The sequence below is a fragment of the Sceloporus undulatus genome, chromosome 2, assembly GCF_019175285.1.
Source record: "Sceloporus undulatus isolate JIND9_A2432 ecotype Alabama chromosome 2, SceUnd_v1.1, whole genome shotgun sequence".
NCBI lineage: Eukaryota > Metazoa > Chordata > Lepidosauria > Squamata > Phrynosomatidae > Sceloporus > Sceloporus undulatus.
In genome coordinates this window covers 243,944,979-243,968,601 of record NC_056523.1, presented here as the reverse complement: position 1 = coordinate 243,968,601, position 23,623 = coordinate 243,944,979, and the positions used below count along the sequence as shown (strand labels likewise).

General features: G+C 41.1%; 1 protein-coding gene across 4 annotated transcripts in view; it reads left to right on the top strand.

Moving 5' to 3' along the window:
• The window catches only part of LOC121922110 (transient receptor potential cation channel subfamily M member 3), a 459,242-nt gene that overhangs the window by 355,072 nt on the left and 80,547 nt on the right, over positions 1-23,623 (top strand). For all 4 annotated transcript variants that reach the window (XM_042451065.1, XM_042451064.1, XM_042451067.1 and 1 more), the window contains exon 8: positions 3,372-3,495. In XM_042451065.1, coding sequence (XP_042306999.1) covers positions 3,372-3,495 — 124 coding nt within the window. The remainder of the gene's footprint in view (positions 1-3,371; positions 3,496-23,623) is intronic.

Sequence of the window (23,623 nt, the reverse complement as noted above, 5' to 3'; positions counted from 1 at the left end):
CAGATGACAAACCTATGATATTTTAGATGAGAAAATAACTATCCCAGTATAAAAGCTTTCACCCTTCAAAGGATACATTTTTTCTGAATGGCTAAATCCAGCATAATGCATTCTAGTTAGCAATGCTGTGCTGATGCATATTAATGAATAGTGTCAGCGGCTGGTCATTCCACTGTCTGGAAATCAGGAACCAAAAATTCATTAAATATTTTGTTCTGATGCCAAGCGTCTGTGAAGCAATGTCATCCATTCAAAAGTGAGTTAAAAGTTATTACAGTACAATATGTACTGAATCTCCTGAGTAAACATAATGAAGTAGAAGGAAGATGCGGATTTCCAAATTTCCTTTCAAATTTATTGAGTATCTTCACTGGACAACTAACTTAAATGTAATTTTTACGACTCCTGGAAAAATGATACTCTGCTGTAACTCCTACAAAAATGATGCTTTTGTGAACATTGGATCGTTTGGAATCAAAAAGGGATAGTTTTTAAATGATATCATCAAGAAATATCTGGAATCAATAGACTAGGATGATACATAAAATAATAGGTAATGTCCTGTGGGAAATGTTGTATATACTAGGCAGTCACAGTAACACAGTGCTTTGGGGGACATGTATTTGGCAATCCTATTTAGTAACAATTTTAAATAAATCTATAGCTTTAGGTATATTGTACCAGATATCTATGAAAAATCATGCTTAAATCCTTGTGTGAGGCACTTTTTAAGATGACAGTCTAAGGAGAGCAAATACTGTGAAGGCCACATCAGCACCAGAATTGAAGAGAAATTAGTAAATAGCCTTGTGCAGAGCTCTAATGCCACCTTGTAGTGTAGTGGCTATAAAAGAATAATAATAATGATGATGAGATTTTGGTGAATAGAAGTGTATGAAAGTATCATTAAGGAATACTGTGTGGGTTCTATTCTAGTATGTTATTTTATTTCCTTATTCCATCCCATCACATGAAAATGTTTTCAAAGTAAATTTACAATATTTTAATGCAACAATAAAATACCTATAGATACAAAATACAAAATGCAACCATTTAAAAAAAGGACAAAAGCAGCTGTTAGTTAAAATAGAAGTCTCAGGCGCTGTACAGACGGGCCCTATGGGCACCGTTGTTATGTGTGAGAGGCAGTGCTTCCAGACGCCACTTGCCCCTCTCACGTGACGAGGGCGTCAAACTGGCGGCGCCCTGTAGATATGGACACCGCCATTTTGACGTGACGGGCGTCTAGTGTCCGCACGTCCTGGTGCCTTTCTGACACCACAAGTGTGCCATTGGTGCCTTGCGGCGTCACAACTGCTCCGCAGAAAGAACCCGCTTTTTGCAGGTTCTTTTTGTTCCACGACAGAGCCGCGCGGTTTGTCTGCTGCGGCTCCCTCGCGGAGCAAACCAGGGTGGCGGGAGACCACCCTTTTTGGGTGGTCTGTATCCCGCCTTACACACACACACACACACCTCTAAATACCAGCTGCAATATGGTGATTGTCACTAGAAGCCATTTTCCAGGTGCTTCTGCCTTCAGGGATGAGTCAAGCAACAACCAATGAAAATACCTTCTTGGTTGTTGTGCCCTTCCTTGGAAATGGCGCTTTTTCTCCACTTGATCTTATGTGTTTTTGGTGTCACATGAAGACCTTTATTTAAAAAAATGAGGCTTTTCAAAATTGTGGTTGAAATCGGCTTCATTTTGCTGCTGCGATGTTCTAGCACTTGAGAGCATGTGTGTGTTAACTGTTCTGTTCTTTTAAATATTTGGCATTTAGTTTGCTACACACCAGATTAGGTGGTCTATAAGAATCCTGTGCATGACGATTTTTGCCACTGCAAGAAGAATTTTAAAGTCTCTAAAAATGTGACAATGTTGGGAAAAATGCACTGTATGGAAATAATTTCTGCATTGATTTAATAAAGATTTTGGATAGGGATGGGATAACTAATTATTTAATAAAGGAATTAGCAAGCTTTCCAATTAAAATTAAATAAGTGTAGGCTACAAAGGCTGCACAATAAATCAACTCCTCTATATATCCTAATTATCTGCTGTCAGAAGTTGATGCTCAGCACATGGAAGCACAGCAAATAGTACATTTGATCCTGCATTGTGAATTGCAGACAAAATCCCTATTAGTCAGTAAGCTTGCATGCAATAATACTGTAGATTAAAACTGGTTCTCTGAGAAAATAGCATTCCTTTTTTCAAGCACAGCATTTTGGACTTGGAGAAATTCTTGCCCTTTGTTTCTCTGAATAGACCAACTTGTAATTCTTTGAAATTGGCTTTGAGGTCAAAGAACGTGGACCGTAGTTGATAAACTCACAGGGACTTAATTTATATATTTGAAACCAACCCCCCATAATCCCCCCCAACAATATGGCCACTGACCACACTGGCTGCAGGATCCTGTGAATTGTCCGAAGCAAACAGAAAACTTCCAGGCTCTGCTCTCTAGGATTATTGAAGGAGATTCCCATTTGTAATGAATTTATTGGGGTTCTAGTGACTTCTTTTGCTATTGTACCTTCCCATAATTTGCAGGAGCAGACTAAATCATGCAAAGAATTAAACATTACTATATTATGCAAGATAAAAGAACTATATTTATTCTATCTGTATTGATTACTGATCTTAGTACAGGTTGAGCCTCCATTATTCTGAAATACTCCAAAAACCAAAACGTTTTTTCTTGGGTGACTGAGATAGTGACACATTTGTTTTCTGATGGTTCAGTATACACAAACTTTGGCCTGTTACAGACTGCCCAAAAGGGGCGGTCTTGGGCCGCTGCCGGTTGCAACGCGGGGAAGCCGCTGCAGCCAAACCACGCAACTCCCCCGCGCTGTAAAAAAGGAGCGCGAAAATCGCACTCCTTCCGGCAACCTGGAAGAGACGTCGCAAGTGCCAAAGCGCGCACTCGCGACGTCTCTTCCGGGTTTAGACGTCCGGACGCGCCGCCCCTCACGCGTATTCCTGGCGCAACGACGGCGCCACTTAGGCCCGTCTGTAAGGCACCTTTGTTTCATGCACAAGATTATTTAAAATATTGTATAACATTACTTTCAGGTTGTGTGTATAAAGCATATATGGACCCCAGCACCAAGACATCTCATTACATATCTATATGTAAATACAGGTATTTCATTCCAAAATCTGTAAGAAAACCCCAAAATATGTAATACTTTTGATCCCACACATTTTGGATAAGGGATATTCAATATGTATATCATTTTTTCATATGATAAAATACTGAAGTTTTCTCATGTTTGCATGCTTTTAAAAAAACACTGTATGGAATGATGGTTATTCATTGATTTTGCGGTTCTAGACTCTTTAAACTTTTTTTTTTTAATTTCAGACTTATCAATGAATCTCTAAGGGACCAATTGCTTGTTACAATCCAGAAGACATTCACCTACACCCGAACCCAGGCACAGCATCTCTTTATAATCCTCATGGAATGCATGAAGAAAAAGGAACTGGTATGCAAGTATATTCATTAGACATGAAACTAAGGAGCCTGTGATGCATTGATTTGGTCCATAAGTAATGTGTGACTCACATATGCTCTCCTCTTTCTCATTTCCAAACATTACTCCTTGTGTCCATTTCACACAATCCATGCCTAAAGCTAAATTAGATTGACTCAAAATAATAATTGGAAATCTAGGTCAGAAGTGAGCTTGCAAACAAGCTTTATGAAATCCTGGTTAGGATATACAACTGAGCTGTAACTGCTGAATTCTTTTGTGTCTCCTTTTTTTGTGGATTGGGATGTATATTGATCATTTCCAGCCTGCCACCATTTTGTTTTCCATATTTGTTGACATATATTTATATTCATTAGCATTAGAGTTGCTTCAGTCTGTTTGCATTGTAGCAGACAGATGTACAAAGATAACAAAGATGTACAAGATAATTTATAACCATAGTTGCTTTTAAAAGGGGTCAACACTTTAAAAATAGTTTTTTACAAGGAGACATGTTAATTCAACCAATTTGTTCTCATAGTGATAAAACACAGTCAAAAAAGGTAGAAACAAGCATTTCTCCTACTACAAATAGATGATGTGTTGCAAAAGTTGAAAGATGAAAGATATTGGAAGTGATTCACAAAGCAAAGGTCTAAACTAACTGCATTTTAAAAATAATTCAACATGGTTAGGTTTTTAAACCATTGCAGAAGTTCTTTTAAGGGATGACAATGAGAAGGAGAAAGCTCCCATAATTAAGTTGGGAAGCTGAATTATACAAAAGGTTTCCAGTTATGTAACTTACTCAAGAGTTATGATGAAAGCTGAATTGGTAACAAAGGCAGCAGGATAAAATCTGAGTCACCAAAGCCACCATTAGTTAGTAAGCCCCAGTAACCTTCTGCAATACTGGAGTCAATCCAAGATGAGTAGATGCTTAATTTCTTTTATTCACTTCTTGGAAAAGATCTGCTGATCTTTCATTACAAAATTAATTGGTCATGGTTCATAAAATAATACTTAAATGCCAATACTGTATTTCCAGAAAAGGTGGAGGGAGAGACTAAATGGCTTGGGCCCAGGGTACTTGGAGGACCGCCTCTCCCCATATAATCCGCCCTGTGCTCTCAGATCGGCCGGGAAGCAATAGTTGAGGGTTCCTAAGTCGAAGTACACCTTGACTGCACAGAGGGCGTTTTCCAACTCGGCCCCGCAGCTTTGGAACTCTCTTCCCGGCGAGCTCCATTCAGTTACCTCCCTTGACCTGTTCAGGAAGAAGCTGAAGACCTATCTCTTCCAACAGGCTTTCCCCTAGGCATTGTGTCTCCCCGTTACACTAGCACTTTTGAGCTAGTTATTGTTGTGGTTTTAATGTCTGTAATTTTTATCTTGTTTTTAAATACTGATGTACTGTTTGAGATTTTATAATGTAGATACTGTTGTAAATTGTACATTGTTTAGTACTCCTGTTGTAACCCGCTTTGATCTCTTCGGAAAAGCGGGCTATAAATAAACAGTATTATTATTATTATTATTATTATTATTACCATTTGTAACACCCATCAGCTTCCAGGGATCCCTTCATATTTGGGCAACACGACCACTGAGTGACTAAAAAAAACATAATGAGTTTCAGTAAATGGCATCAATAAACCAATGCTGTTAAGGAACTGTTATGTCAGATTGAAAACCCTGAACTTCAAATCCTTACAAGTCACTTGCTTGACATTTAGGCAAGCATGCCTAAGCACTGTCAAAATGGACGTGGCCATATCTTAGATAGTGGATATGTGTTGTTTCTACTGTAGTGCCATTGGCCTCAGTGGGTTTAGGAATGCCATTGTGCTAAATTAAAGATGAGAATTTAGGACAAAAATTTAGCTGTCAGATTGATGCCAATTACTGCTTCACATAAGATGACTGTTGAATCCCAGGAGCATATTCCATAGTAAAGAAGCAAGGGAAACCATTAAATTAGTTGTAACTAAATGGATACAAGAAAATCCCATCTCTGTTTGCATGTATGATAGAAGCAGCTTTTCTCCTTTGCCAGCTAGTTTTTTTATTTACTCTCTTTGATGAGAATAAAGAGAACTGGGAGTTGTGCATTTGCATTAGAATATTTTGATGGTAGAGATTTGTGTTGTCTTGTTACAAAACCCCATTCCAAAGTGAAAATGTGATGACAGGTTCCAGCTGTTCCTCCAGCGGTGTGTTGTGGCGGTCAAGAACATATGAGAAAAGTGGCCAAGGATTTTTGTTTGATTTGTATCAATTTCTCTCATTTGACCCCAAGGTGTCCAAAACTCAAGGACAAACTAGACACGATGTTTAATGTGTCATTTGGAAGCCTCTGGTAAATGTGGGGGAGCAGATTATTGTAATTTACAACTGGCACTAGACAGACTGAATTTCATTGGGACCACAGCATACAAGCAGGAAGGTTTCACCCTTCCTGTTCCAGTCATAGTCCAAATGAAAAATCACTACCCCATTGGGAAGGACAAGCGAACGGCATAATAACTGAGGATACTGGGGACTAATAACAAGAGGGAGGGGCAAGCACTATAATAATCAGGATGGTCTACACTTTAATAGCAGAGTACATGCCTTGCATGCAGTAGGATCAAACTTTAGTCCCTGGTATCCCTGGATCACAGAATCTCGTGTTGGTAAGTGTGTGGGGGGGAGGCCTTCTGGAAATTCTTTGCCAGTAAAGAATAGATTGTACTGTTCTTTCTATGTCAGTAGCCTGAGTCAGAACATAATCAGGGCATTGATGTATTGTTTATTTATTATAATATAATAATATATTGTTTGTTTGTTTGTTTGTTTAATATCCCACCTTCATGATAGCCAATATTAGTAGACAGACATTCATATCTGGCTATAAATTCACATCACATCACCAGAAATGTAAGGAACTCAAACAGTGGAAACTAAAAAGAACAAAGAGAGAGAGAAATTAATCCTCTATTTATTTATTTTTTGAAAGAGATAAGACCTTTCTTAATAGTCTTTCAAAACAGACAAGGATTCAGAAGAAGAACAGATGGATCCCCTGTTAGAAATTTATCTCAAGCCTATAGAAATTGCACTTGTTTCTTTGGGGTTCCCCACATATCACAAACCTATGTCAGAAGTTGTTGTCTGCCTCCTTCTCTGCCTACATTTGCTACTGAAATAAAAGACTGTAAGCAGCCTGTAGATTCAAGTTATTCCTCTCTTCACCCCCCATTCTCTGTCCTACCTCCACCTTTTCCTTCTGTCATCCGCTATGACTATCTGCAACTCTTATCTCTTATCTTGTTCAGATGTTTCCACTGGATCAATACCCCAGATTTTATCATACCCTAAGTAACTTTTTTGAGGATGGTAAATAACCTTGATTTCCATGGAGGAAAGATTCTTGTCCAGTGAAATGTCACATAAATTCAATGATAGTCCCTTGCTATAAAAAGAAGGAGAAAGAGAGAGAGAGAGAGAGGAAGAGACTGCATTATTTTTGTGTTTGCTTCTTCTTTTGGCATGCTTGACATCCTGAAACCTCCCAAATATCTAAATGTTTATTTAGATGTCAACATTAAAAGAAACCAGGATTCGCAAAAAGACTGGATTTTGTCAATTCAAGACAAGTCCTCCAAGAAATTCAATGCTTCCTTTTTCTGAATAGGAAAATAAGAGGATTATGATACTTGTGAAGAGGGTATGATAAGATAATGAATACAGAAAATAAAGTACTGCTATTTTAAGCAAGTGATGTTTCTGATTGCAAGAGCAACTGATATATAAACCCATACAGATAAGTTGTTGTCATGCTTTGGCAGTTTATCCACAGGCTTGAATTTTAAGAAGTGTACTTAAGTGATCTGATATATCTAGTGTAGATGGCTCAAAAGTGCCTCAGACTGACTGCATTCAGGTGTTAGGCACCTAAACCATTAGCAATGTGAAAAAGAATCTGGTGAAGCTTTTGTCTTTTACTCTTTCCCTGCCTGTCTCCTTCCAACTGTTTGTTCTACACTGAGACAGATTATACTAAGTGTTAGATAAGGGAACAAGCCAGGTTGAAACCAATGTTGATAAGGTTAACTTCTTTCTGCAAACCATAATTAATGCTAACTACAGTTCTGAGATTTGATCTAAAATAAGGGTTGAACAAAATGTGACCTTTGGGCCAAAATTTTTTGTTGTTAGTTGTTTTCAAGTAGACTTTGACTCATGGTGACCCTTTGAGTGACCTCCAACCCCCCTCCCTTTCAACTACTCTGCTCAGGTCCTTCAGGCTCAGGGCCATGGCCTTCTTGAGATCTATCTATCTAACATGCATCAGTCCTCTTTTTCTCTACTTTCCCCAGCTCTATTGTTTTTTTCCAATGAGTCATGTCTTCTCAATGGGCCAAAACAGCTGAAAAAGCCTGCTTCCAGGCATCATCGGAGTGCAGCATTTACATGCCACATGGTCCAATGATGCCCGGAAGCTGCCCTGAAGCCAGGCAGCCACCCAGATATGGGTGGCATCAAGATGCTTGGCACACTGAAACCACACTGGGGCTGCAGCAGGGCTGGGAAAGCTAGCTCTTTCCCAGAGTAAATAGGAGTGAACCTTTTCCACTCCTATTTGGGCTGGGTTAAAGGTGGATTGGGGCCACAGTGAGTGTTTGCTACGACCCCAATCCATCTTCAGCAGGGACAGCTTCGAGCCACCCTTCTTGCCAGTCTTTTCCGGCCCAATGTCAGTTTTGTTATCTTGGCTTCAATAGAAGACTAATCTACTCTAATACCCATTTGGTTGACTTTCTGGCTGCCCGTGGTATTCTCAGCACACTTCTCCAGCACCACATCTCAAATGAGTTGATTTTCTTTCTATCTGTTTTCTTCACTGTCCAGCTCTCCCACCTTTACATGGTGATAGGAAATACAATGGCTTGGATTATCCTTACTTTAGTTTTTAGTTTTATATATTTACTCTTTAGGATTTTATCTAGTCCTTTCATACCTTCTCATTCCTGCTCTTTTTTTTAAATTGCAATCTCCATTCTGATCAATGGTGGATCCAAGATATGGTAAATCTTTGACTATTTCTATTTCTTCATTGTCTAGATTGAATTTATGTAGCTCCTCCATGTTCATTTTGTTGTTGTTGTTTTCTTAATGTTCAGTAGGAAGCCTGCCTTTGCACTTTCTTCTTTAACTTTCTTTAGTAATAGTCCCCAGTCTTAGTTATTTTCTGCTAGTAATATAGTATTGTCTGCATATCTTGGATTGTTGATGTCCCTTCCCCTAATCTTCATTTCTTCTTCTGAGTCTAAACCAGCTCTTCGTATGATATTTTCTGCATACAAATTGTACAAATAGGGTAGTAAAATGCAGCCTTGCCTGACCCCTTTCCTGTTTAGGAACCATTCTGTTTCTCTATATTCTGTTCTAACAATAACCTCTTGTTCTTAGGACAGGTTTCTCATCAGAACAATATACTGTAATGTGTTGGCACTCCCATTTCTTTAAGAAATGAAGAAAGGATCAATCTGCATTCCTACCCATAAAAAAGGAGACAAAAAAGATTGCAGTAATTACAGGACCATTTCATTAATTTCCCATGCAAGGGAAGCCATTCTCAAAAATCTGCAACAGAGACAAAAAAAAAATGTACAGAAAAGGAGGAGTAGAATTCTACTTTAGGAAAAAGGCAGTTTGCACACCTCATTCCTCCCTATCAAGTTTTTTTAGACTTTCTAGTTTCAGTTATGGGGTGATGTGATTCCCAGTTGGTCTCACAGGAGGAAAAAATAGCTTCTAACCTTTGAAGCCTCCTTACCCCTTACATAAAGTGTCATTATTATTAGTTAAAAAGGGAAAGCTTCTGATCTCTTCTTAATAGCTATGCCAGAAGGAAAGAGGGGAGGTGAAGCAGGGGGGCTTAAGACCTGTGCAGTTAACACTGGACCGCATGCTTATATTCTGTGCAAGCCAAGCCACTAGGTCAATTCCAGATCTTATTTGGGCAATAGGAGGATTGATCTTTTCCAGTGCTGCTTCATCACTTTCTTTCAAACGCAGAAGCCAAATACTGGACTCTTGAACTTTTATATGCAAAGCATGTGTCCTAACATGGAGTTAAGGAACTTGTTCAAGCTATTTTTTTTGTGTCAACAGTTCTAGATCTAGACCATGCTTCGTGTCCTGGAAGTTCTTTTCCCCTCACTTTACTTCAAACTGTGATTCAGCTGATGAAGTTAAATGGCTCCCCCCCCCCCCAGATAACTGATAATGTAAATAATCACTACCTAATCAGATTTTGAGGAGACACAAATGAGAACCAGATTCAGGAAGGAGTTTTCTTTAACAGCATATCCTTTCATATAAAATACAACCTACTGAATTGTTTTCCTGACCCACAGATGACAGTTAATAACAGTTTCCTACGTAAATATATGTTTTATAACATAGGGAAGGGCCACAGCTCATTGTCAGAACAAATGGTTTGCATGTAAAATATCCCAGGCTCAATATCTTGCCTCTCCAAATAGGACTGAGAGGCTTCTTTTTAAAACTCAGAAGAGCTTATGCTAAGTCATTTTAGAATGTATTCTGTATAAGGCAGCTTCCTATAATTATGTCTCAGGAGGTTATTCCACTCACTATAAATATATTCTGTTTCTTTGTAAATGGGCAGGGAGGTAGATGGAAGAAATTATGATAATTTGAATTATACCTCATTTGAAATCCACAAAAGCTCATGCTAAAATAAACCAGTTAATTTTAAAGGTTCTACAAGATTCCTTTCCCCCCCTTTCCTGCTTTCCTTTTTATGCTGCAGCAGACTAATATGTCACACTGTTTTTGAAAACCTCACATTTGTACATCTGATGTGAAAACTGTGTGCATCCACATATTCACAAATTAATAACAGCTATCATTGTAACATTTAATTCTTCCTAGTCAGTACACTTTGTAGTCAGAAGTGTTTCAAACCACATCTCTCTCTCTCTCTCTCTCTCTCTCTCTTTAATGTAATCATACTGGTTTTCCATTTTAAATTGATAGAACAGCATTTGAGAAGTGCTGCTTTCATAGCAAAAGTCTGAAAGTGTAAAAATAGACATCTTTCCCATGTTCTTCAGCCTCACTTTTAGAAGAAAGATGGGATATATATCTGATTAATTAATTAATTAATTAATTGATCAATGAAAGTGGACATGCTCTGTACTTCTGATGTTACAATGTTCTCATGAACCTCTGATCCCCTACCTCCACATCACTAGTGTTCCACTAAATAGCCTGTTCCTGGCAATACATAAAATCCTACAAATGGAATATATAAAGTTGCCTTATACTATTCTGGCCATAGGTCCATCTACTTTAGTACTGTCTACATTGACAGGATCAGCTTTTTGGATTTCTGGCAGAGGTCCTTCATCCTTACCTGGAGGTGTCAAGGATTTAATCTGAGACCTTCCATCTGCACACCATATGCTCTGCTACTGAGCTGTGGTTCTGTTCCCCATCATATGCCAGTCCACTACCCCATATGGAGCATTTACCATTTTCACCATTTCAACTTACTTTTAAAAACTTCATTCTTGATATTTTGATACAACAGTATTAAAATCATAGAAAGACATCAGTCAGAGAAGAGAGTGTAAAGGGTCATACCTCCACTCGGTTACCTCCCTTGACTTATTTAGGAAGGCGGGATCGATGTTTGAAAGCTATCGTGCCTTGAGTTCACTCTGTCTCCTGGAATGGATTGGAGAGCGTACCAGGCATTCCACAGAACCTGACCTTACTCCTCTGCAATGCCAGCTTGGTGAAAAATACAGTGCACCTGCATTATACGAAGCTTTGAGCTTACATGCTCAAGCCGCGGGAAGCGCACAGGGCACAAGGGGCGGCGCTTCCCATTCAGATTAATGGGGGGCGCGCGCGCGCGCCACTGTGCCACCGCACACACAAGCCCCATTCAAGTGAATGGGGCTCCAGCATAAGCGGAATTCGCCTTACGCAGGGGGGTACCCTCGTGCTTGGTCTGTAAACTTCAATTAGTACAGAATATGACAGCCAGATTGGTCTGAGGTACATCTAGACGAGACCATATAACACCAATCCTAAAATCACTTCACTGGCTGCCCATTAGTTTTCGGGGTTGATTATCACCAGTACAAGGGGTTGATTATCACCCTTAAAGCCCTAAATCCTAAATGGCTTGGATCCAACCTATCTCCAGGACCACCTCCCTCCATATAATCTACCCTGCGCACTCAGGTCCACTGGGAGGAATTTGCTGCAGCCTATAAAAACTAGGCTGTCTAGGACTGCCCAGAAAACCTTTTTGGCTACCGTTCCCAGATTATGGAATGGCCTGCTGGATGAGATCCGCCATATAACCACCTTAAACAGCTTTAAAAAGGCTGTTAAGACAGATCTCTTCTGGCAGGCCTTTCCTGAATAGATGCCCGGCCACCAGAAAAAAACCTAACTTGTTGGACCCTTCTTTTGCGGCAGTCACTGTTTGTTTGTACTGTTTGTTTGTATACTGTGTAATAATAAAATAAATTTTATTATTATATTATTATTATTATCAGATGTTTTTTGCCGCCAAATCTACCACCTGAATACAGCCCGGGTCCATCCCCATTTCCAGAGCCACTCCCGGATCTTTTCAGAACTAGCTGTTTTCTGACTTAAGAAAATGGCTGGCAGAGCAGCTCTGGAAGCGGGGCTGTATTCGGGCAGCAGATTTGGCAGCAAAAAAGTCTGATAAGATCAGGATCCTGCCCAAATTCAGCATTAAATTGTATGGAGGTAAATCAATTTCATAACCAATGTGATAAGCCTCATAGTTCCTGTTTGGTTAGGCCCATTACAAACGGGCAGGAAAGTACATGCTCAGCACGTACTAGGGTTAGAAAGGGGCGTCTCTTCCAGATGCCCTAACCCTAGTACAGACTGAGTCCGTACAAAATGGCGGCGGCCATGTGGAACTTGATGTAGCAGACGCGCTGCATCCGCATGTCGTGCCCCGGAAATGACGCCGCTAGTGCGCGCTTCGGCACTTGCGGCGTCTCTTCCGGGGCGCAGGAAGGAGTGCGATTTTTGCGCTCCTTCTTTGCAGTGTCCTGGAACCACGCCGTTTGGCTGCTGCGGCTCCCGGATGTTGCAACCGGCGGCAGCAGCAGACCACTGTTTTTCGGCAGCCTGTAACCCGCCTATGTTTTTAAAAATATCTGAATGTATGAAGCTGCTGGCCTGTGGTTGAAAACACTCAGCCCTCATCCTCCTTGTGACAACTTCCATACTCATAACAGAAAGTCTAACTTACAGCACCAACAAACACTTGGATCACTTGATATCCTTGCTCATCCATTTAGCAAGACCACATCCTACAACTATAAAAGTAATTATTTTAAATAATACACATACATTGCAAAGGGGTTAGTTACCATTGTGGTGTGATGTGGTTGGAAGCAGGGGATTACTAGTTAAGACTAAATGCTGTCAAGTTCTGCCAAAATGCTGCACAACTACAACAATTCTAGAGCTCCTAAAGTGAGAGACTAGGATCTTTAAATGTGTTTTTGTACTGCTTCTTTACAAGTGTGCGGGCAGCAATTACAGGGATGTTTTTCTTCCTAGAGTAAGTGTTGCAGTGGTTGGTCTCCAGAGAGTTAGTAATCTGTAATGTTTTTACCTAGAATTCAGGTTGACGTTCAAAAGGTACTGATTCAATGTTTTATTCAATACGCCACTCAGTTCTTTTTCTGCTATTAACCTACTTAAGTCATTTTTTGTAGAGGGAGAAATATGAAGGAGGTTTGATCCTGTATGTTGTGAAAACATCTAGGGCACCCTGTTTATTTCAATAACAACAGCTTTATTCTGCACTAAAAATATTCAGCAAGGTCACATTTATTAGTCACATTCTTCTCAATGAATTAATCTAAAGCCTCATCAGTTTTTTAACATCCATCCAGGTGGTTCTGAGGATGAAGGACCATATTCTTATTATTTTCTTTCCCATACAGCAACATATATGTCAAGATGCCTTTAACCTTAACACCAAGAGTCAGCTCAAATAATTTGCCTTCCTTTCCTTTTGGATCCATTTATGGGGTGCATTTCTTGGCAAGTTCCTCAGGGGACATAGACCGCTTTATACTGCTAAGTTGCTACTATGTGCCCTCAGGAGAAATTGGAAGAGAAATACATATAATAAATAAGTAAGAGGTGTATATAATTCTGTTCAGGTTAAGTGCAGGTTAGCTATAAAATGAAGTAATAAGAAATGGCAGCTTGTAAAGGATAAAATTAGTCTCTTTCATATAAAAGGCCACATGGTTCTGTGTACATGTGGCAGAATGAAAGTGCACTCATGCCCAAATGAAGACTTCTTTACTGGCTGTGAAAAACAGTCATAATATCACAGAACCTTTCAACTGAAGCACTAAGTAGCCATTTCTTGTGCTTTTGAGATTCCACCAAGATTTGTAACCATGATAACTGTAGCCAGAACCATATGTTGTAGTCATCTTCACAGGGAACCTGAGAGTTCTTCAGAAACTTATTAGAATGTTCTTATTATTGTTTGTTTATATATTTTGATTTACATTCTGCCTTTCTTCCAGAAATAGGAACCAAGCCAGATGGTTCTCAACATGATTTTTGAAAATGTTCAAATAAGAATGCATGATATATCATTAAAATAGGATTAAGCAAGTTATAAAAATGTTTTTAAATGCATTTAAAACAGTTTAAGGTACATCAGTTGGTATGATAATCAAGAGTTAAGAAAGACAGATTCCACCTGTTAAATGCCCTCTCCTCCACAATTAGTCAATTGCCCAAAGCCTCCTGAATAGGAAAGTTTTTACCTGCCTACAGAAGTACAGTAAGTAGAGGACTATTCTAATTTTCTTTGTAAGGAGTTCCAGAGCTTGGGAACAGCCACCTAGAAAGCCTTTTTTGCATCCTCACCAAGAACATACTTTTGAGGGCTGCAGAACTGAAAGAAGAACCTCCCCTGAAGATGTCAATGCTCATAAAGTCTTTCAGTATCTTACACCAAAGTTGTATAAAACTTACAGAACATAACTACTTTGAACTTCACCCCAAAACATTATGGAAAGCAGTTGTAACAAAGGGGTTATCTGCTTCCAGTAAACAGCTCTGGTCACCCTATTCTGAATTTTCAAAGACAGGGCTTATTACAGTAATCCAAACTGGATGTAATGAATGCATGCATCATTGCCAGATCAGATCTCTCCAGGAACATGCATTTAGCTGATGTATTAGCTTGAACTGTGCAGACACATCACTTCCCAGTGCAGAAACCTGGTGATTCAGACTTAGAGGTGAACCCGGGAATAGACTCAAACTGCACAGCTTCAACTCTCCCACTTCAGGGGGAATGTAAATTCGGTTTGCATCCCTGTTCCCTAAACTGTGAGTTGAGATTGCTTATAGCACACCAATTCTCACTGACAAACAATTTGCTAATCATTTCTTATTATGCTGAATAATGCAAATACAGAATATTGGCTATGTCCTTCGGTACTTCCTCAGTCAACACAGAGTCATGGTGAAGTCCAAGAAGTCCTGCCACTCAGCCAGTCCCTGAACAAATTGTATTCCAGAGCTGTTACAACTTTTCAAAGATGCAACCACATTTGAACAAGTGACTATGTGCCACTAGGAGACTATAGAAGCAAGAAACAGGGAATTGTTCCCTCTTGAAATTTTCTGCTCTGTTGCTTCTTTACCTATAAATTTATTAATTATTTATTTTTATTTAGAATATTGATATGCTACTCTTCAGCCAAAATGCTCCCAGAGTGGTTTACAGATTGTTAATTTGACCACTACCTGCTCTCAGGTTTATAATCTCAGATACGAATCTTAAGAAAAAGGGAATGGAAGTCTGTGTATGGAGGGGGATTAAGTCCAGCAGATAGTGCCTAATCTCTTCCTTGAGGCCACAGCAGTGGCAGTTGGAATTGAGGAGCAAATTAATATTTTTAGAATTGATTTCACTGTTTCTCACATATCATTTACTCTCTTTTTCTTAGCCATGAATCCAGCAGGAGCATCCTTCCACTCCTAAATACATAGCTCACTTTGATCAATTTTGTCTGCACTGAAGATGGTCTTCTGTTGGCATTTACTGTTAACATCTGTTGAGTATATCAAGCACCGTCTTCAGTGTATGTCAGGACTATGGATGTGTGGGATCCCATTTTGCAGCCCCAGAAGACTGCCTTCTACTCACCCACTGGTTTTTGTTTTAAAAATTATCCTCCCCCGCTCCCCCAGCAGCACTAAACCACTCAGAAATGCTGCAAAATGTGGCATTTTTGCCCCTCATTTCTCTCTGACACCCCCAGGAGCCCAAAACATGAAGAAGCAAAACAAACCAATGGCAAAAAATGACAGTGGGCATGACATGATATCGCTTATGGTAACAATGGAAGAAATAGTGTGGCCTATGAGGAGAGGTTTGCTAAGTGTCCCTTATTATAAGCAATATCCCCTATTTGAGGGTTGGAAAGCTTTTCCTTTTACATAGACTGAACAAGATGCCCACAAATCCTGTATTTTGGACATCAGTCCTTCATAAAGACAGAAATGTAATTTATGTGAGTGCACAGTATGTTAATTGTAAAAAGAAATAGATGGCCAAGTAAAGAGAAATTCATTATTTCATTTGGTACAGTATTTAGGTAGACCACAAACTTGTTAATAGCTGCTTACCAAATATCAACCCTGCATGCCATGAATTATAACTGTCCTTTATTACTATAATTTGAAAACCTGGATGCAAGTGGGGAGATCAAGGGGGAGAATAGTCTTCTTCTGTTTTGCAGTTCCCCCTCCCACTATATTTTAACAGAACATAATTCGAAATCTTTAGTAAGATGTGTGAGTTCCACAGCAGATGCTGAGATTTTCCAGCAGTAAGACAAGTCAATGAGGATAATATCAAGAAGACAGAGTATGAAACCACTGGTGGAATGCAGTGGAGTGGATTTACTCTGGAGGTCTCTGCTCAGCAATGAATCTCCCCTGACTGACCTCAGGCAATTCATTAAATTTATTCTAACCTGCTTTATATGGATGGAGAAGCCATTTGTACAAACTGACAACATTTCAAGCAAGTGTGGAAAATTCTTTATGTTTTGTGCTTAGCCCTCACATACTATTGATTAATGCCAGTTTGTTACAGTTGTGTTTCAGAGGATTTTTTCCTGATATTCCATAATATTTCACCAACATATTAGGTTGTGCAGGCTACCTCATAGAATATATACCATAAATCTACACTGCTTTCTTATGCTAAGGAAACAAAACTTTTCAATGTGGCTACTGAAGTTCTCATCAGTGATAGGAATGTATATATAATATCTGCATAATTTTCTGTAATCAAAATGTTTATCTACTACAACTCAACCTCCATCATTTGATGCACATACATTCCCCCCCCCCCTTCTTTCTCAATCTCTCTCTTTTTCTCTCTCCTTCTTTTCCTGATTTTGGTGTCAGGGGAAATTTTTCACTAAAATATTCAGCCATATCCAGCTGAATTATAAATGTAAAGGCATACTGGAATAGGAGTTGCTCTTCTACTAAGAGGACTGTAATGTATTAATAAGCCTGTCTGAGAACAGAAGAGACTTACCCTTTATGAGCAGTTCCTATTAGTAATGTAAAAGCAGTTTTGCATTTATGAGACACCTGCAAAATAATCAACAGATGTTAAATAAACATGAACAATTATAATTCTGAGCCCTGCGTTTGTTCATTCTAAATTCCTCTAGCTCCTCCAAAGCAGAGCAGTGAAGCAATAGCAAAAGATATGTCAAAGGGACGATACAGCACCTGCAGTGCCTTAAGAGTTCTGCTTCTAATAGGCAGTACTATTGCCTGATTGCCATTGCTTCTGCTGCTTATGTGGCATCTTTGGATTTTTGTTTTGCTGACAGGAGACACCATCAATCCTGGCACTGAAGAACAAATTTGTTTCCTTTACATCTAGGCTTATCCTCTTGAGACAAATAAAATAAAATGCCCTGTAGTATACTTGCATGCTTACCGCTGATACATTATCACTCTTTGTGCTTTCAGAAAGACATCAGAATGCAATTCATATCTACTCCTTTTATGTTCAATGAGCAAACTATTGAAAGGAGAAAAATAGGCAGAAAAAAATGGCTATGTTGTTAGGGCTGCAAAGCTTTTGGATTTCATTTGATGCAAGACACCTCGACAGTAGGAAGACATGGAAGCATCTCAATTTCTTGCAGCAGTACTGATAAATACAACAGTTTTTAGCAGAAGCTACAGCCAGTATTTTTCGAGATAGGGATATTTATTTGCTCATCTTAGATGTACAGCTTGCCTGCTTCCTAAAGCATTCAGTGCACATGGTTCTATCTGATTTATTCATGTGAAACCACTTTACTTACATTTCACATAAGAATCTGAGATGGAAGCATTGACTTAAAGTCTCCCTGGGAGACCGATTTTGAAACCTTTTTTTTTCCATTTTCTCTTCTTTTTTCTTTTTTTCTATTTGATTTCACATAAGGATCCAAATACAGTCCACTAGTGTTGTAACATGCCTTCAGGTCAACCAGTACACTATACCACCTCAGCATGCAATCACTGCCAAAAAGAAAAAGTAAATTCTGCATCATTGTGTAATTCCAGCTGCCCCTCCATATCCATGGCTTTTAAATCCATGGATTCAACCATTCATGACTTGAATTTTTTTTAAAATTCAAAAAGCAAACCTTGATTTTGCCATTTTATATAAGGAATAGCATTTTACTATGCCATTGTATGTAATGGGGCTTGAGCATCCATGGATTTTGGAATCAAGCCCCAGCGGATACCAAGCACCCGCTGTATATCCTCCTGCCCCATGCATTTCTTATAACTTAAAGGAAAATACATTCACTTTTCCCCAAACCTACATATTCCTAAGAATGTTATGCAAGTGAGGAGGCGTATCAGCACTAAAGAACTGGCAGGCAGAGAAGTATACCATGTTGCTCCTGTTCCTTTAATGGTTCTATAGAAGGACTTTGAAATGGGGATTCAGCCCCAGATCTGTTTACCAGAGCCCTGAGTGCTAATTGGTACCAGTTGTGAGGTTTTTCCCCCCTCAGTTTACATTGCCAAGCAAGGTGCAGTTGGTAAGGGAAATTGCAGTTGGTAAGGAAACCTCCCTCCCCTCACATTTACTGCGGCAGACACACATAGGCACAGTACAGAGGTGTCCATGCAGCTTCATGCCCTGGACACCCCAACAGGCATAGCAAAAAGGAAAAAGGGGCCGCCCGGCCACTTTCTCCTTTGCATCGCTGGCACAGTCATGTAAAGGCTTTTAAAAAGGCAACAAAAACCTTTCTCTTCCGGCAGGCCTTCCTCGATTGATAATGTCCAGAACCAATTGAATCCCCCTTTTATTATTTTTCTTACTTGTGATTTGTTTTTAACTTTGATGTATTGTTATGTATTTTTAAACATTTTAAAATATTTATTATTATTATTATTATTATTATTATTATTATTATTAGAGGCCGCACCAGTGATACGTGCGCACAGAAGGAGCTCTGTTTCAGAGCTCCTTCCCACAACACTGAAAGGGTATCCCAAGCGCCCTGCAGTGCTGTGGTGGCATCACGCATCTGCCAGTCCATGTGGAGGCGGTGCATGCGTGACACAATCCTGGCACATTCTTCCAAAATGGCACCGTCCATATGAACTAGGGCTGGGGAGCGTGCGGATGCTGCGCACTCCCCAGCCCTAGTTTTCGCCTGAGGATGGCATTTCTGCACCATCTGTATCAGGCCATAGAGACACCAAACCTCCATCATCATGACAGTTAAATTTGAGATAGGCCCTTCTGTTATTTGCAATGGAAGTTTTTTCCTAAGCTTAATTGTCAAATTTATTAATTGTCTCACCATATTCAGCTCTGACAGAAGCATCTTGTTCTGAGTATAGGTTACACATCATGGCAATCAAATATAATGGTATTCTCATTTCTTTGAAAGCATTCCATAGTTTTTCATGGTCTATACAGTCAACAGCTTTATTGTATTGAATACAGCACATACAGATTTTCTTTTAGAATCCCATGTGTGCTCTATTATCCAACGTATGTTTGCAATATGATCTTTAGTACCTCTTCCTTTTCTGAAACCAACTTGCAACTCTGTGATTTCTTGTTCCATATATGGTAGAAATCTTTGCTGCAGAATGTTGAGCATGACTTTACTTGCGTGGGAAATTAGTGCAATGGTCCTGTAGTTACATCAGTCTTCTGTATCTCCCTTTTAGTGTATAGGAACATGTATCGATCTTTTCTGGTCTGAAGGCCACTGCTTTGTTTTCCATATTTGTTGGCAGATCTTAGGGCTGGAACAGAAAAAGCCGCCCCCACTGAAGATGGATTTTGGGCCATGGCAAACACACACCACAGCCCCAATCTGCCTAGAACCCAGCCCAAAAAGAAGCGGAAAAGATTTGCTCCATTTTGGGCCAGGAAAGAGGTGTCTTTCCCAGCCCGGCTGCAGTCCAAAGCTGGCTTTAAGATGCTCCGGTAGTGGGTAGCATCTAAACGCCACACCGCCGCAGTGTCTTAAAGCTGCTCACATCTGGGCAGCCGCCCAACTTCCAGGTGGCTTCAGGGTGGCTTGTTAGCATGCAGTATATAAACGCCACACTCCCAAGCTACCCGGACAGCAGCTTTAAAGGGCCCATCTGTTCTGGTCCTTAGTTAGAATTGTATTCTGGAGGGCTAGGAAACTCTGCCAAGTAAGTTTGGGTACCAGGGGGGGGGGGGGGGGGGGGGGGTGTCTCATCATCATGTTGAGTTTAGCCTAAGTTTCATGTAGATTTATATCATTTAGACCTGATCCCAGAATCTTTTACATACTTAGTCATACCTGTTATGCATGTGGGGGTGGGGGGGTTGTACCTATGGTTGCCAGATCTCAGAGCCTAGCCTGAAATCACAAGTTTTTTGGGGTCATCTCTAGGAAAGAGGCAAGGGTTCAAATTCTCAAGTTTTGCAAGGCTTAGATCCAGGCAAGAAGAAAGGGCTGTGTGCAAATCTCTGCCACAACTACTAGAGTAGTAGCATACTACAGTTTGCAAGTATTAATTGATTTGTTGCTGCCACTTGCATAGACCCTCCAGAGACTTACCTAGTTAACATCCTTTTTCCCTTGTAGTAGATTTGGCACCAGGACGCTTCCTCCACTTTGCTCTGTATTTACCTTCTGGTAAGAGGCAAATGAACTAACGTAAATGTCCCTTATCCCAACCCTTTAAGTAAGACAGAAGGAATAATCCCCTCATGCCACCTTGCTCTAGAAACAACCCTTTTAGCTAATAATTAACTTGCAAACAGGAAAATATAATAATAATAATAATAATAATAATAATTTGTTTTATTTATATACCACTATTCCAAAGATCATAGCGGTGAACAGCAAGTAAGCTAATTAGCAAGTAAGCTAATTTGCCCCCAACAGTCTGGGTACTCATTTTAGCGACCTCGGAAGGATGCAAGCCTGAGTTGAGCTTGGGCCCTTTTGCTGGTCTTGAACTCGCAACCTTGTGGTTTTGAGTGAATGGCTGCAGTACAGGCATTTAACCACTGCGCCACCAGGGCATATCCTGTGTATGCTTGTGTTCTAATGATAAACTGTGAGGAGCTGTTATTAGTACTTAATGTTTAATGAGTTCACCAGGGTCTGTCCCTATGTCCAAGGCCTTGACCCAGAAACCTCAGGTCATGGGATCCTGAACTGGCAACCCAGTTGTTCCCCTTCCACAAGGCATTTTGGAGTAATAGTTATGTATGCAAATGGGCACCCAGTACTTTTGGACACCCAGTGGATACAAATGGACACATATTTTCTAATCAGTGAGCCAATGATGCAAATCCAGATTAGAAACTACTGAAACTCTGACCAGAGGAATGCCATTTCAATGAAACTAAATACAGTTCGCCCTTTCTTTAGGTGGGGAATCCGTTCTGGACTCCTCCGCGTAAAACAAATACCGCTTATGCTCGAGCCCCATTTAAATGAATGGGACTCACGCACGTGGTGGTGCAGTGATGCAGTGGCATGCACACGCCATGGGCACGCACCCCATTCACCCCTATGGGACATGCCACTCCTTCTCCCCATGTGGCTTTCAGCATATGCTGAAAGCCACGTAAAGCGCGCCCAGTTTACAGTGGAGTGCAGTCCAAAAGGGGTTCATGCACCTGCACAAGTCAATCGAGCAGCTGTGAGATTCCTCCTAACTTAGAGAATCAAAAGGGATTTCATTATTAATGTCTCATTTTTGGTATTGAAATCACACTGTGCCACTGCACTCAGACCTGGTACAAATTCAATCCATACTTGTTCTGAGAAAATGGGGGTATAGGTTGTGTGAGAGAAAGAAAGGGATACTGATTTTAAATTACTGTGGCGGGTTACAGACCGCCCATTTGGGGCGGGTTGTACCCGCCCCTTTCCCTGGTGTATCGGGGCCTCAGCTGTCAGAACGGCAGCCGCTGAGGCCCCGATCTGCCGCTTTTCAGATTGGGGGGAAGCGGCAAAATGCCGCTTCCCCGCAGCCTGAAAAGGGGTGTCCTTGGGGCTTCAAGCCCCAAGGACACCCCGCGGCGGCAGGGAGGAGGAGAAAGGGGGCCCCCTTCCCCCCTTGCTTTGCTGGGCGCAGCCGTCTGAAGGCTGCGCCCAGCGACACAAAGCGGCACGACAAACCAGGAAGGAGCTCCGAAATGGAGCTCCTTCCTGCTCCGCACTAAGGGCGCACTAGGCGCCCTGGCGCGGAGTGAGGATGTCACGTCCGCGCCGCCCTGTATAGAGGTGGCGTGGCCGTGATGTCCTCATGGCGGTGGCCATCTGGAACCGCCGCCGTCATTTTTTATGCGCAGAGTGCGTATTAGGGTTAGGGCGGTGCAGAAGCACCGCACCTCCCTAACCCTAGTACGCGCTCTGCGCGTACTTTAATGGCGGTGTGTAACCCACCTGAGCCTTTGGGTTTGGTTTGGTTTTTTTAAAAAGATATAGGCATGAAGAAGGGTTTCTGAAAAACCTCTTTGCAGCTACAAAATATTAAATGAGTAATTAAGATTTTTTTTTTCAGTCCTGTGTAATCCTACATATATGTATGGACTGAAATCCAGTATTTCACTGGTGTGTAATGCTCCCTGTATGCTGCTCAGCCCCTTTCTTCCCACCCAGCAAGTAGAAAGTCCCTGGGAGGTGGGGGAGTACTGCTATTGCATTCTCTGGTGGCAAGGAAAGAGAGGAGTGCAAAGGGGACCTAGAAGTTATCAATCTTAGCTGTGAGAGGAAGAAAAAAATAAGTCACTCTCTATCCAGGAAAGGAACTGTATTTTTCTATTCCTTGACTACAGTTGTAGCTGTGACAACTGCTTCTTGAGGCTCATTCCCACTGGCAGTTTAAATCGCTTCCTGATTCGCACTTGCTCCTCGTTGGAAATTGATTCAAAGTCCCTGGTTCCTGCTAGAAAGCAGATATTTTTTATTATCCCAGTGTAATCACTTTTTGGGGGGGGCACGGTTGTCATCCCCAGAACTTGCTCTGCTTCAAAATGCCTGTCAGGCATCAGTGACATAAGCAGCAGCCTGGACTTTTGACATTTGACAGGGGCAGTGAGGGGTCGTGCACAGAGGGCCTGGAGAGGCAAGAGCCAGGGCCATGGGAGGAGGGCTGCCAAGGCAGGGGGCCCAGTGACAGGGCCTTGACTTACTCTCTCTCTACTCTGTCTCTCTCTCCGGTAGGAGGAAGGGAGCCAGAGCCCTTGGGGCAAGGTCTTTGCCATTCTGCCCACTGGCTGACCGAAGGGACCCAAGAGGATGAGAGGAGGGGCCAAGGAGGGCGGCTGGAGGGGCGGAGGGTTGGCCATCCCCACCAGCCACTGACCAGCGGAAGAGGGGCTCCAGCCAGAGCCAGTGAAGGGGGCCTCCACTTCCTCCTCTCCTCCTCCATGCCTGAGGACGACTCCAGGGATAAATGGTCAGTCCCTCTCCTTGGCTCCTCCGTGAGCCCATTCCCCCCCCCAAGGAGCCTCTCTTTCCCCCCT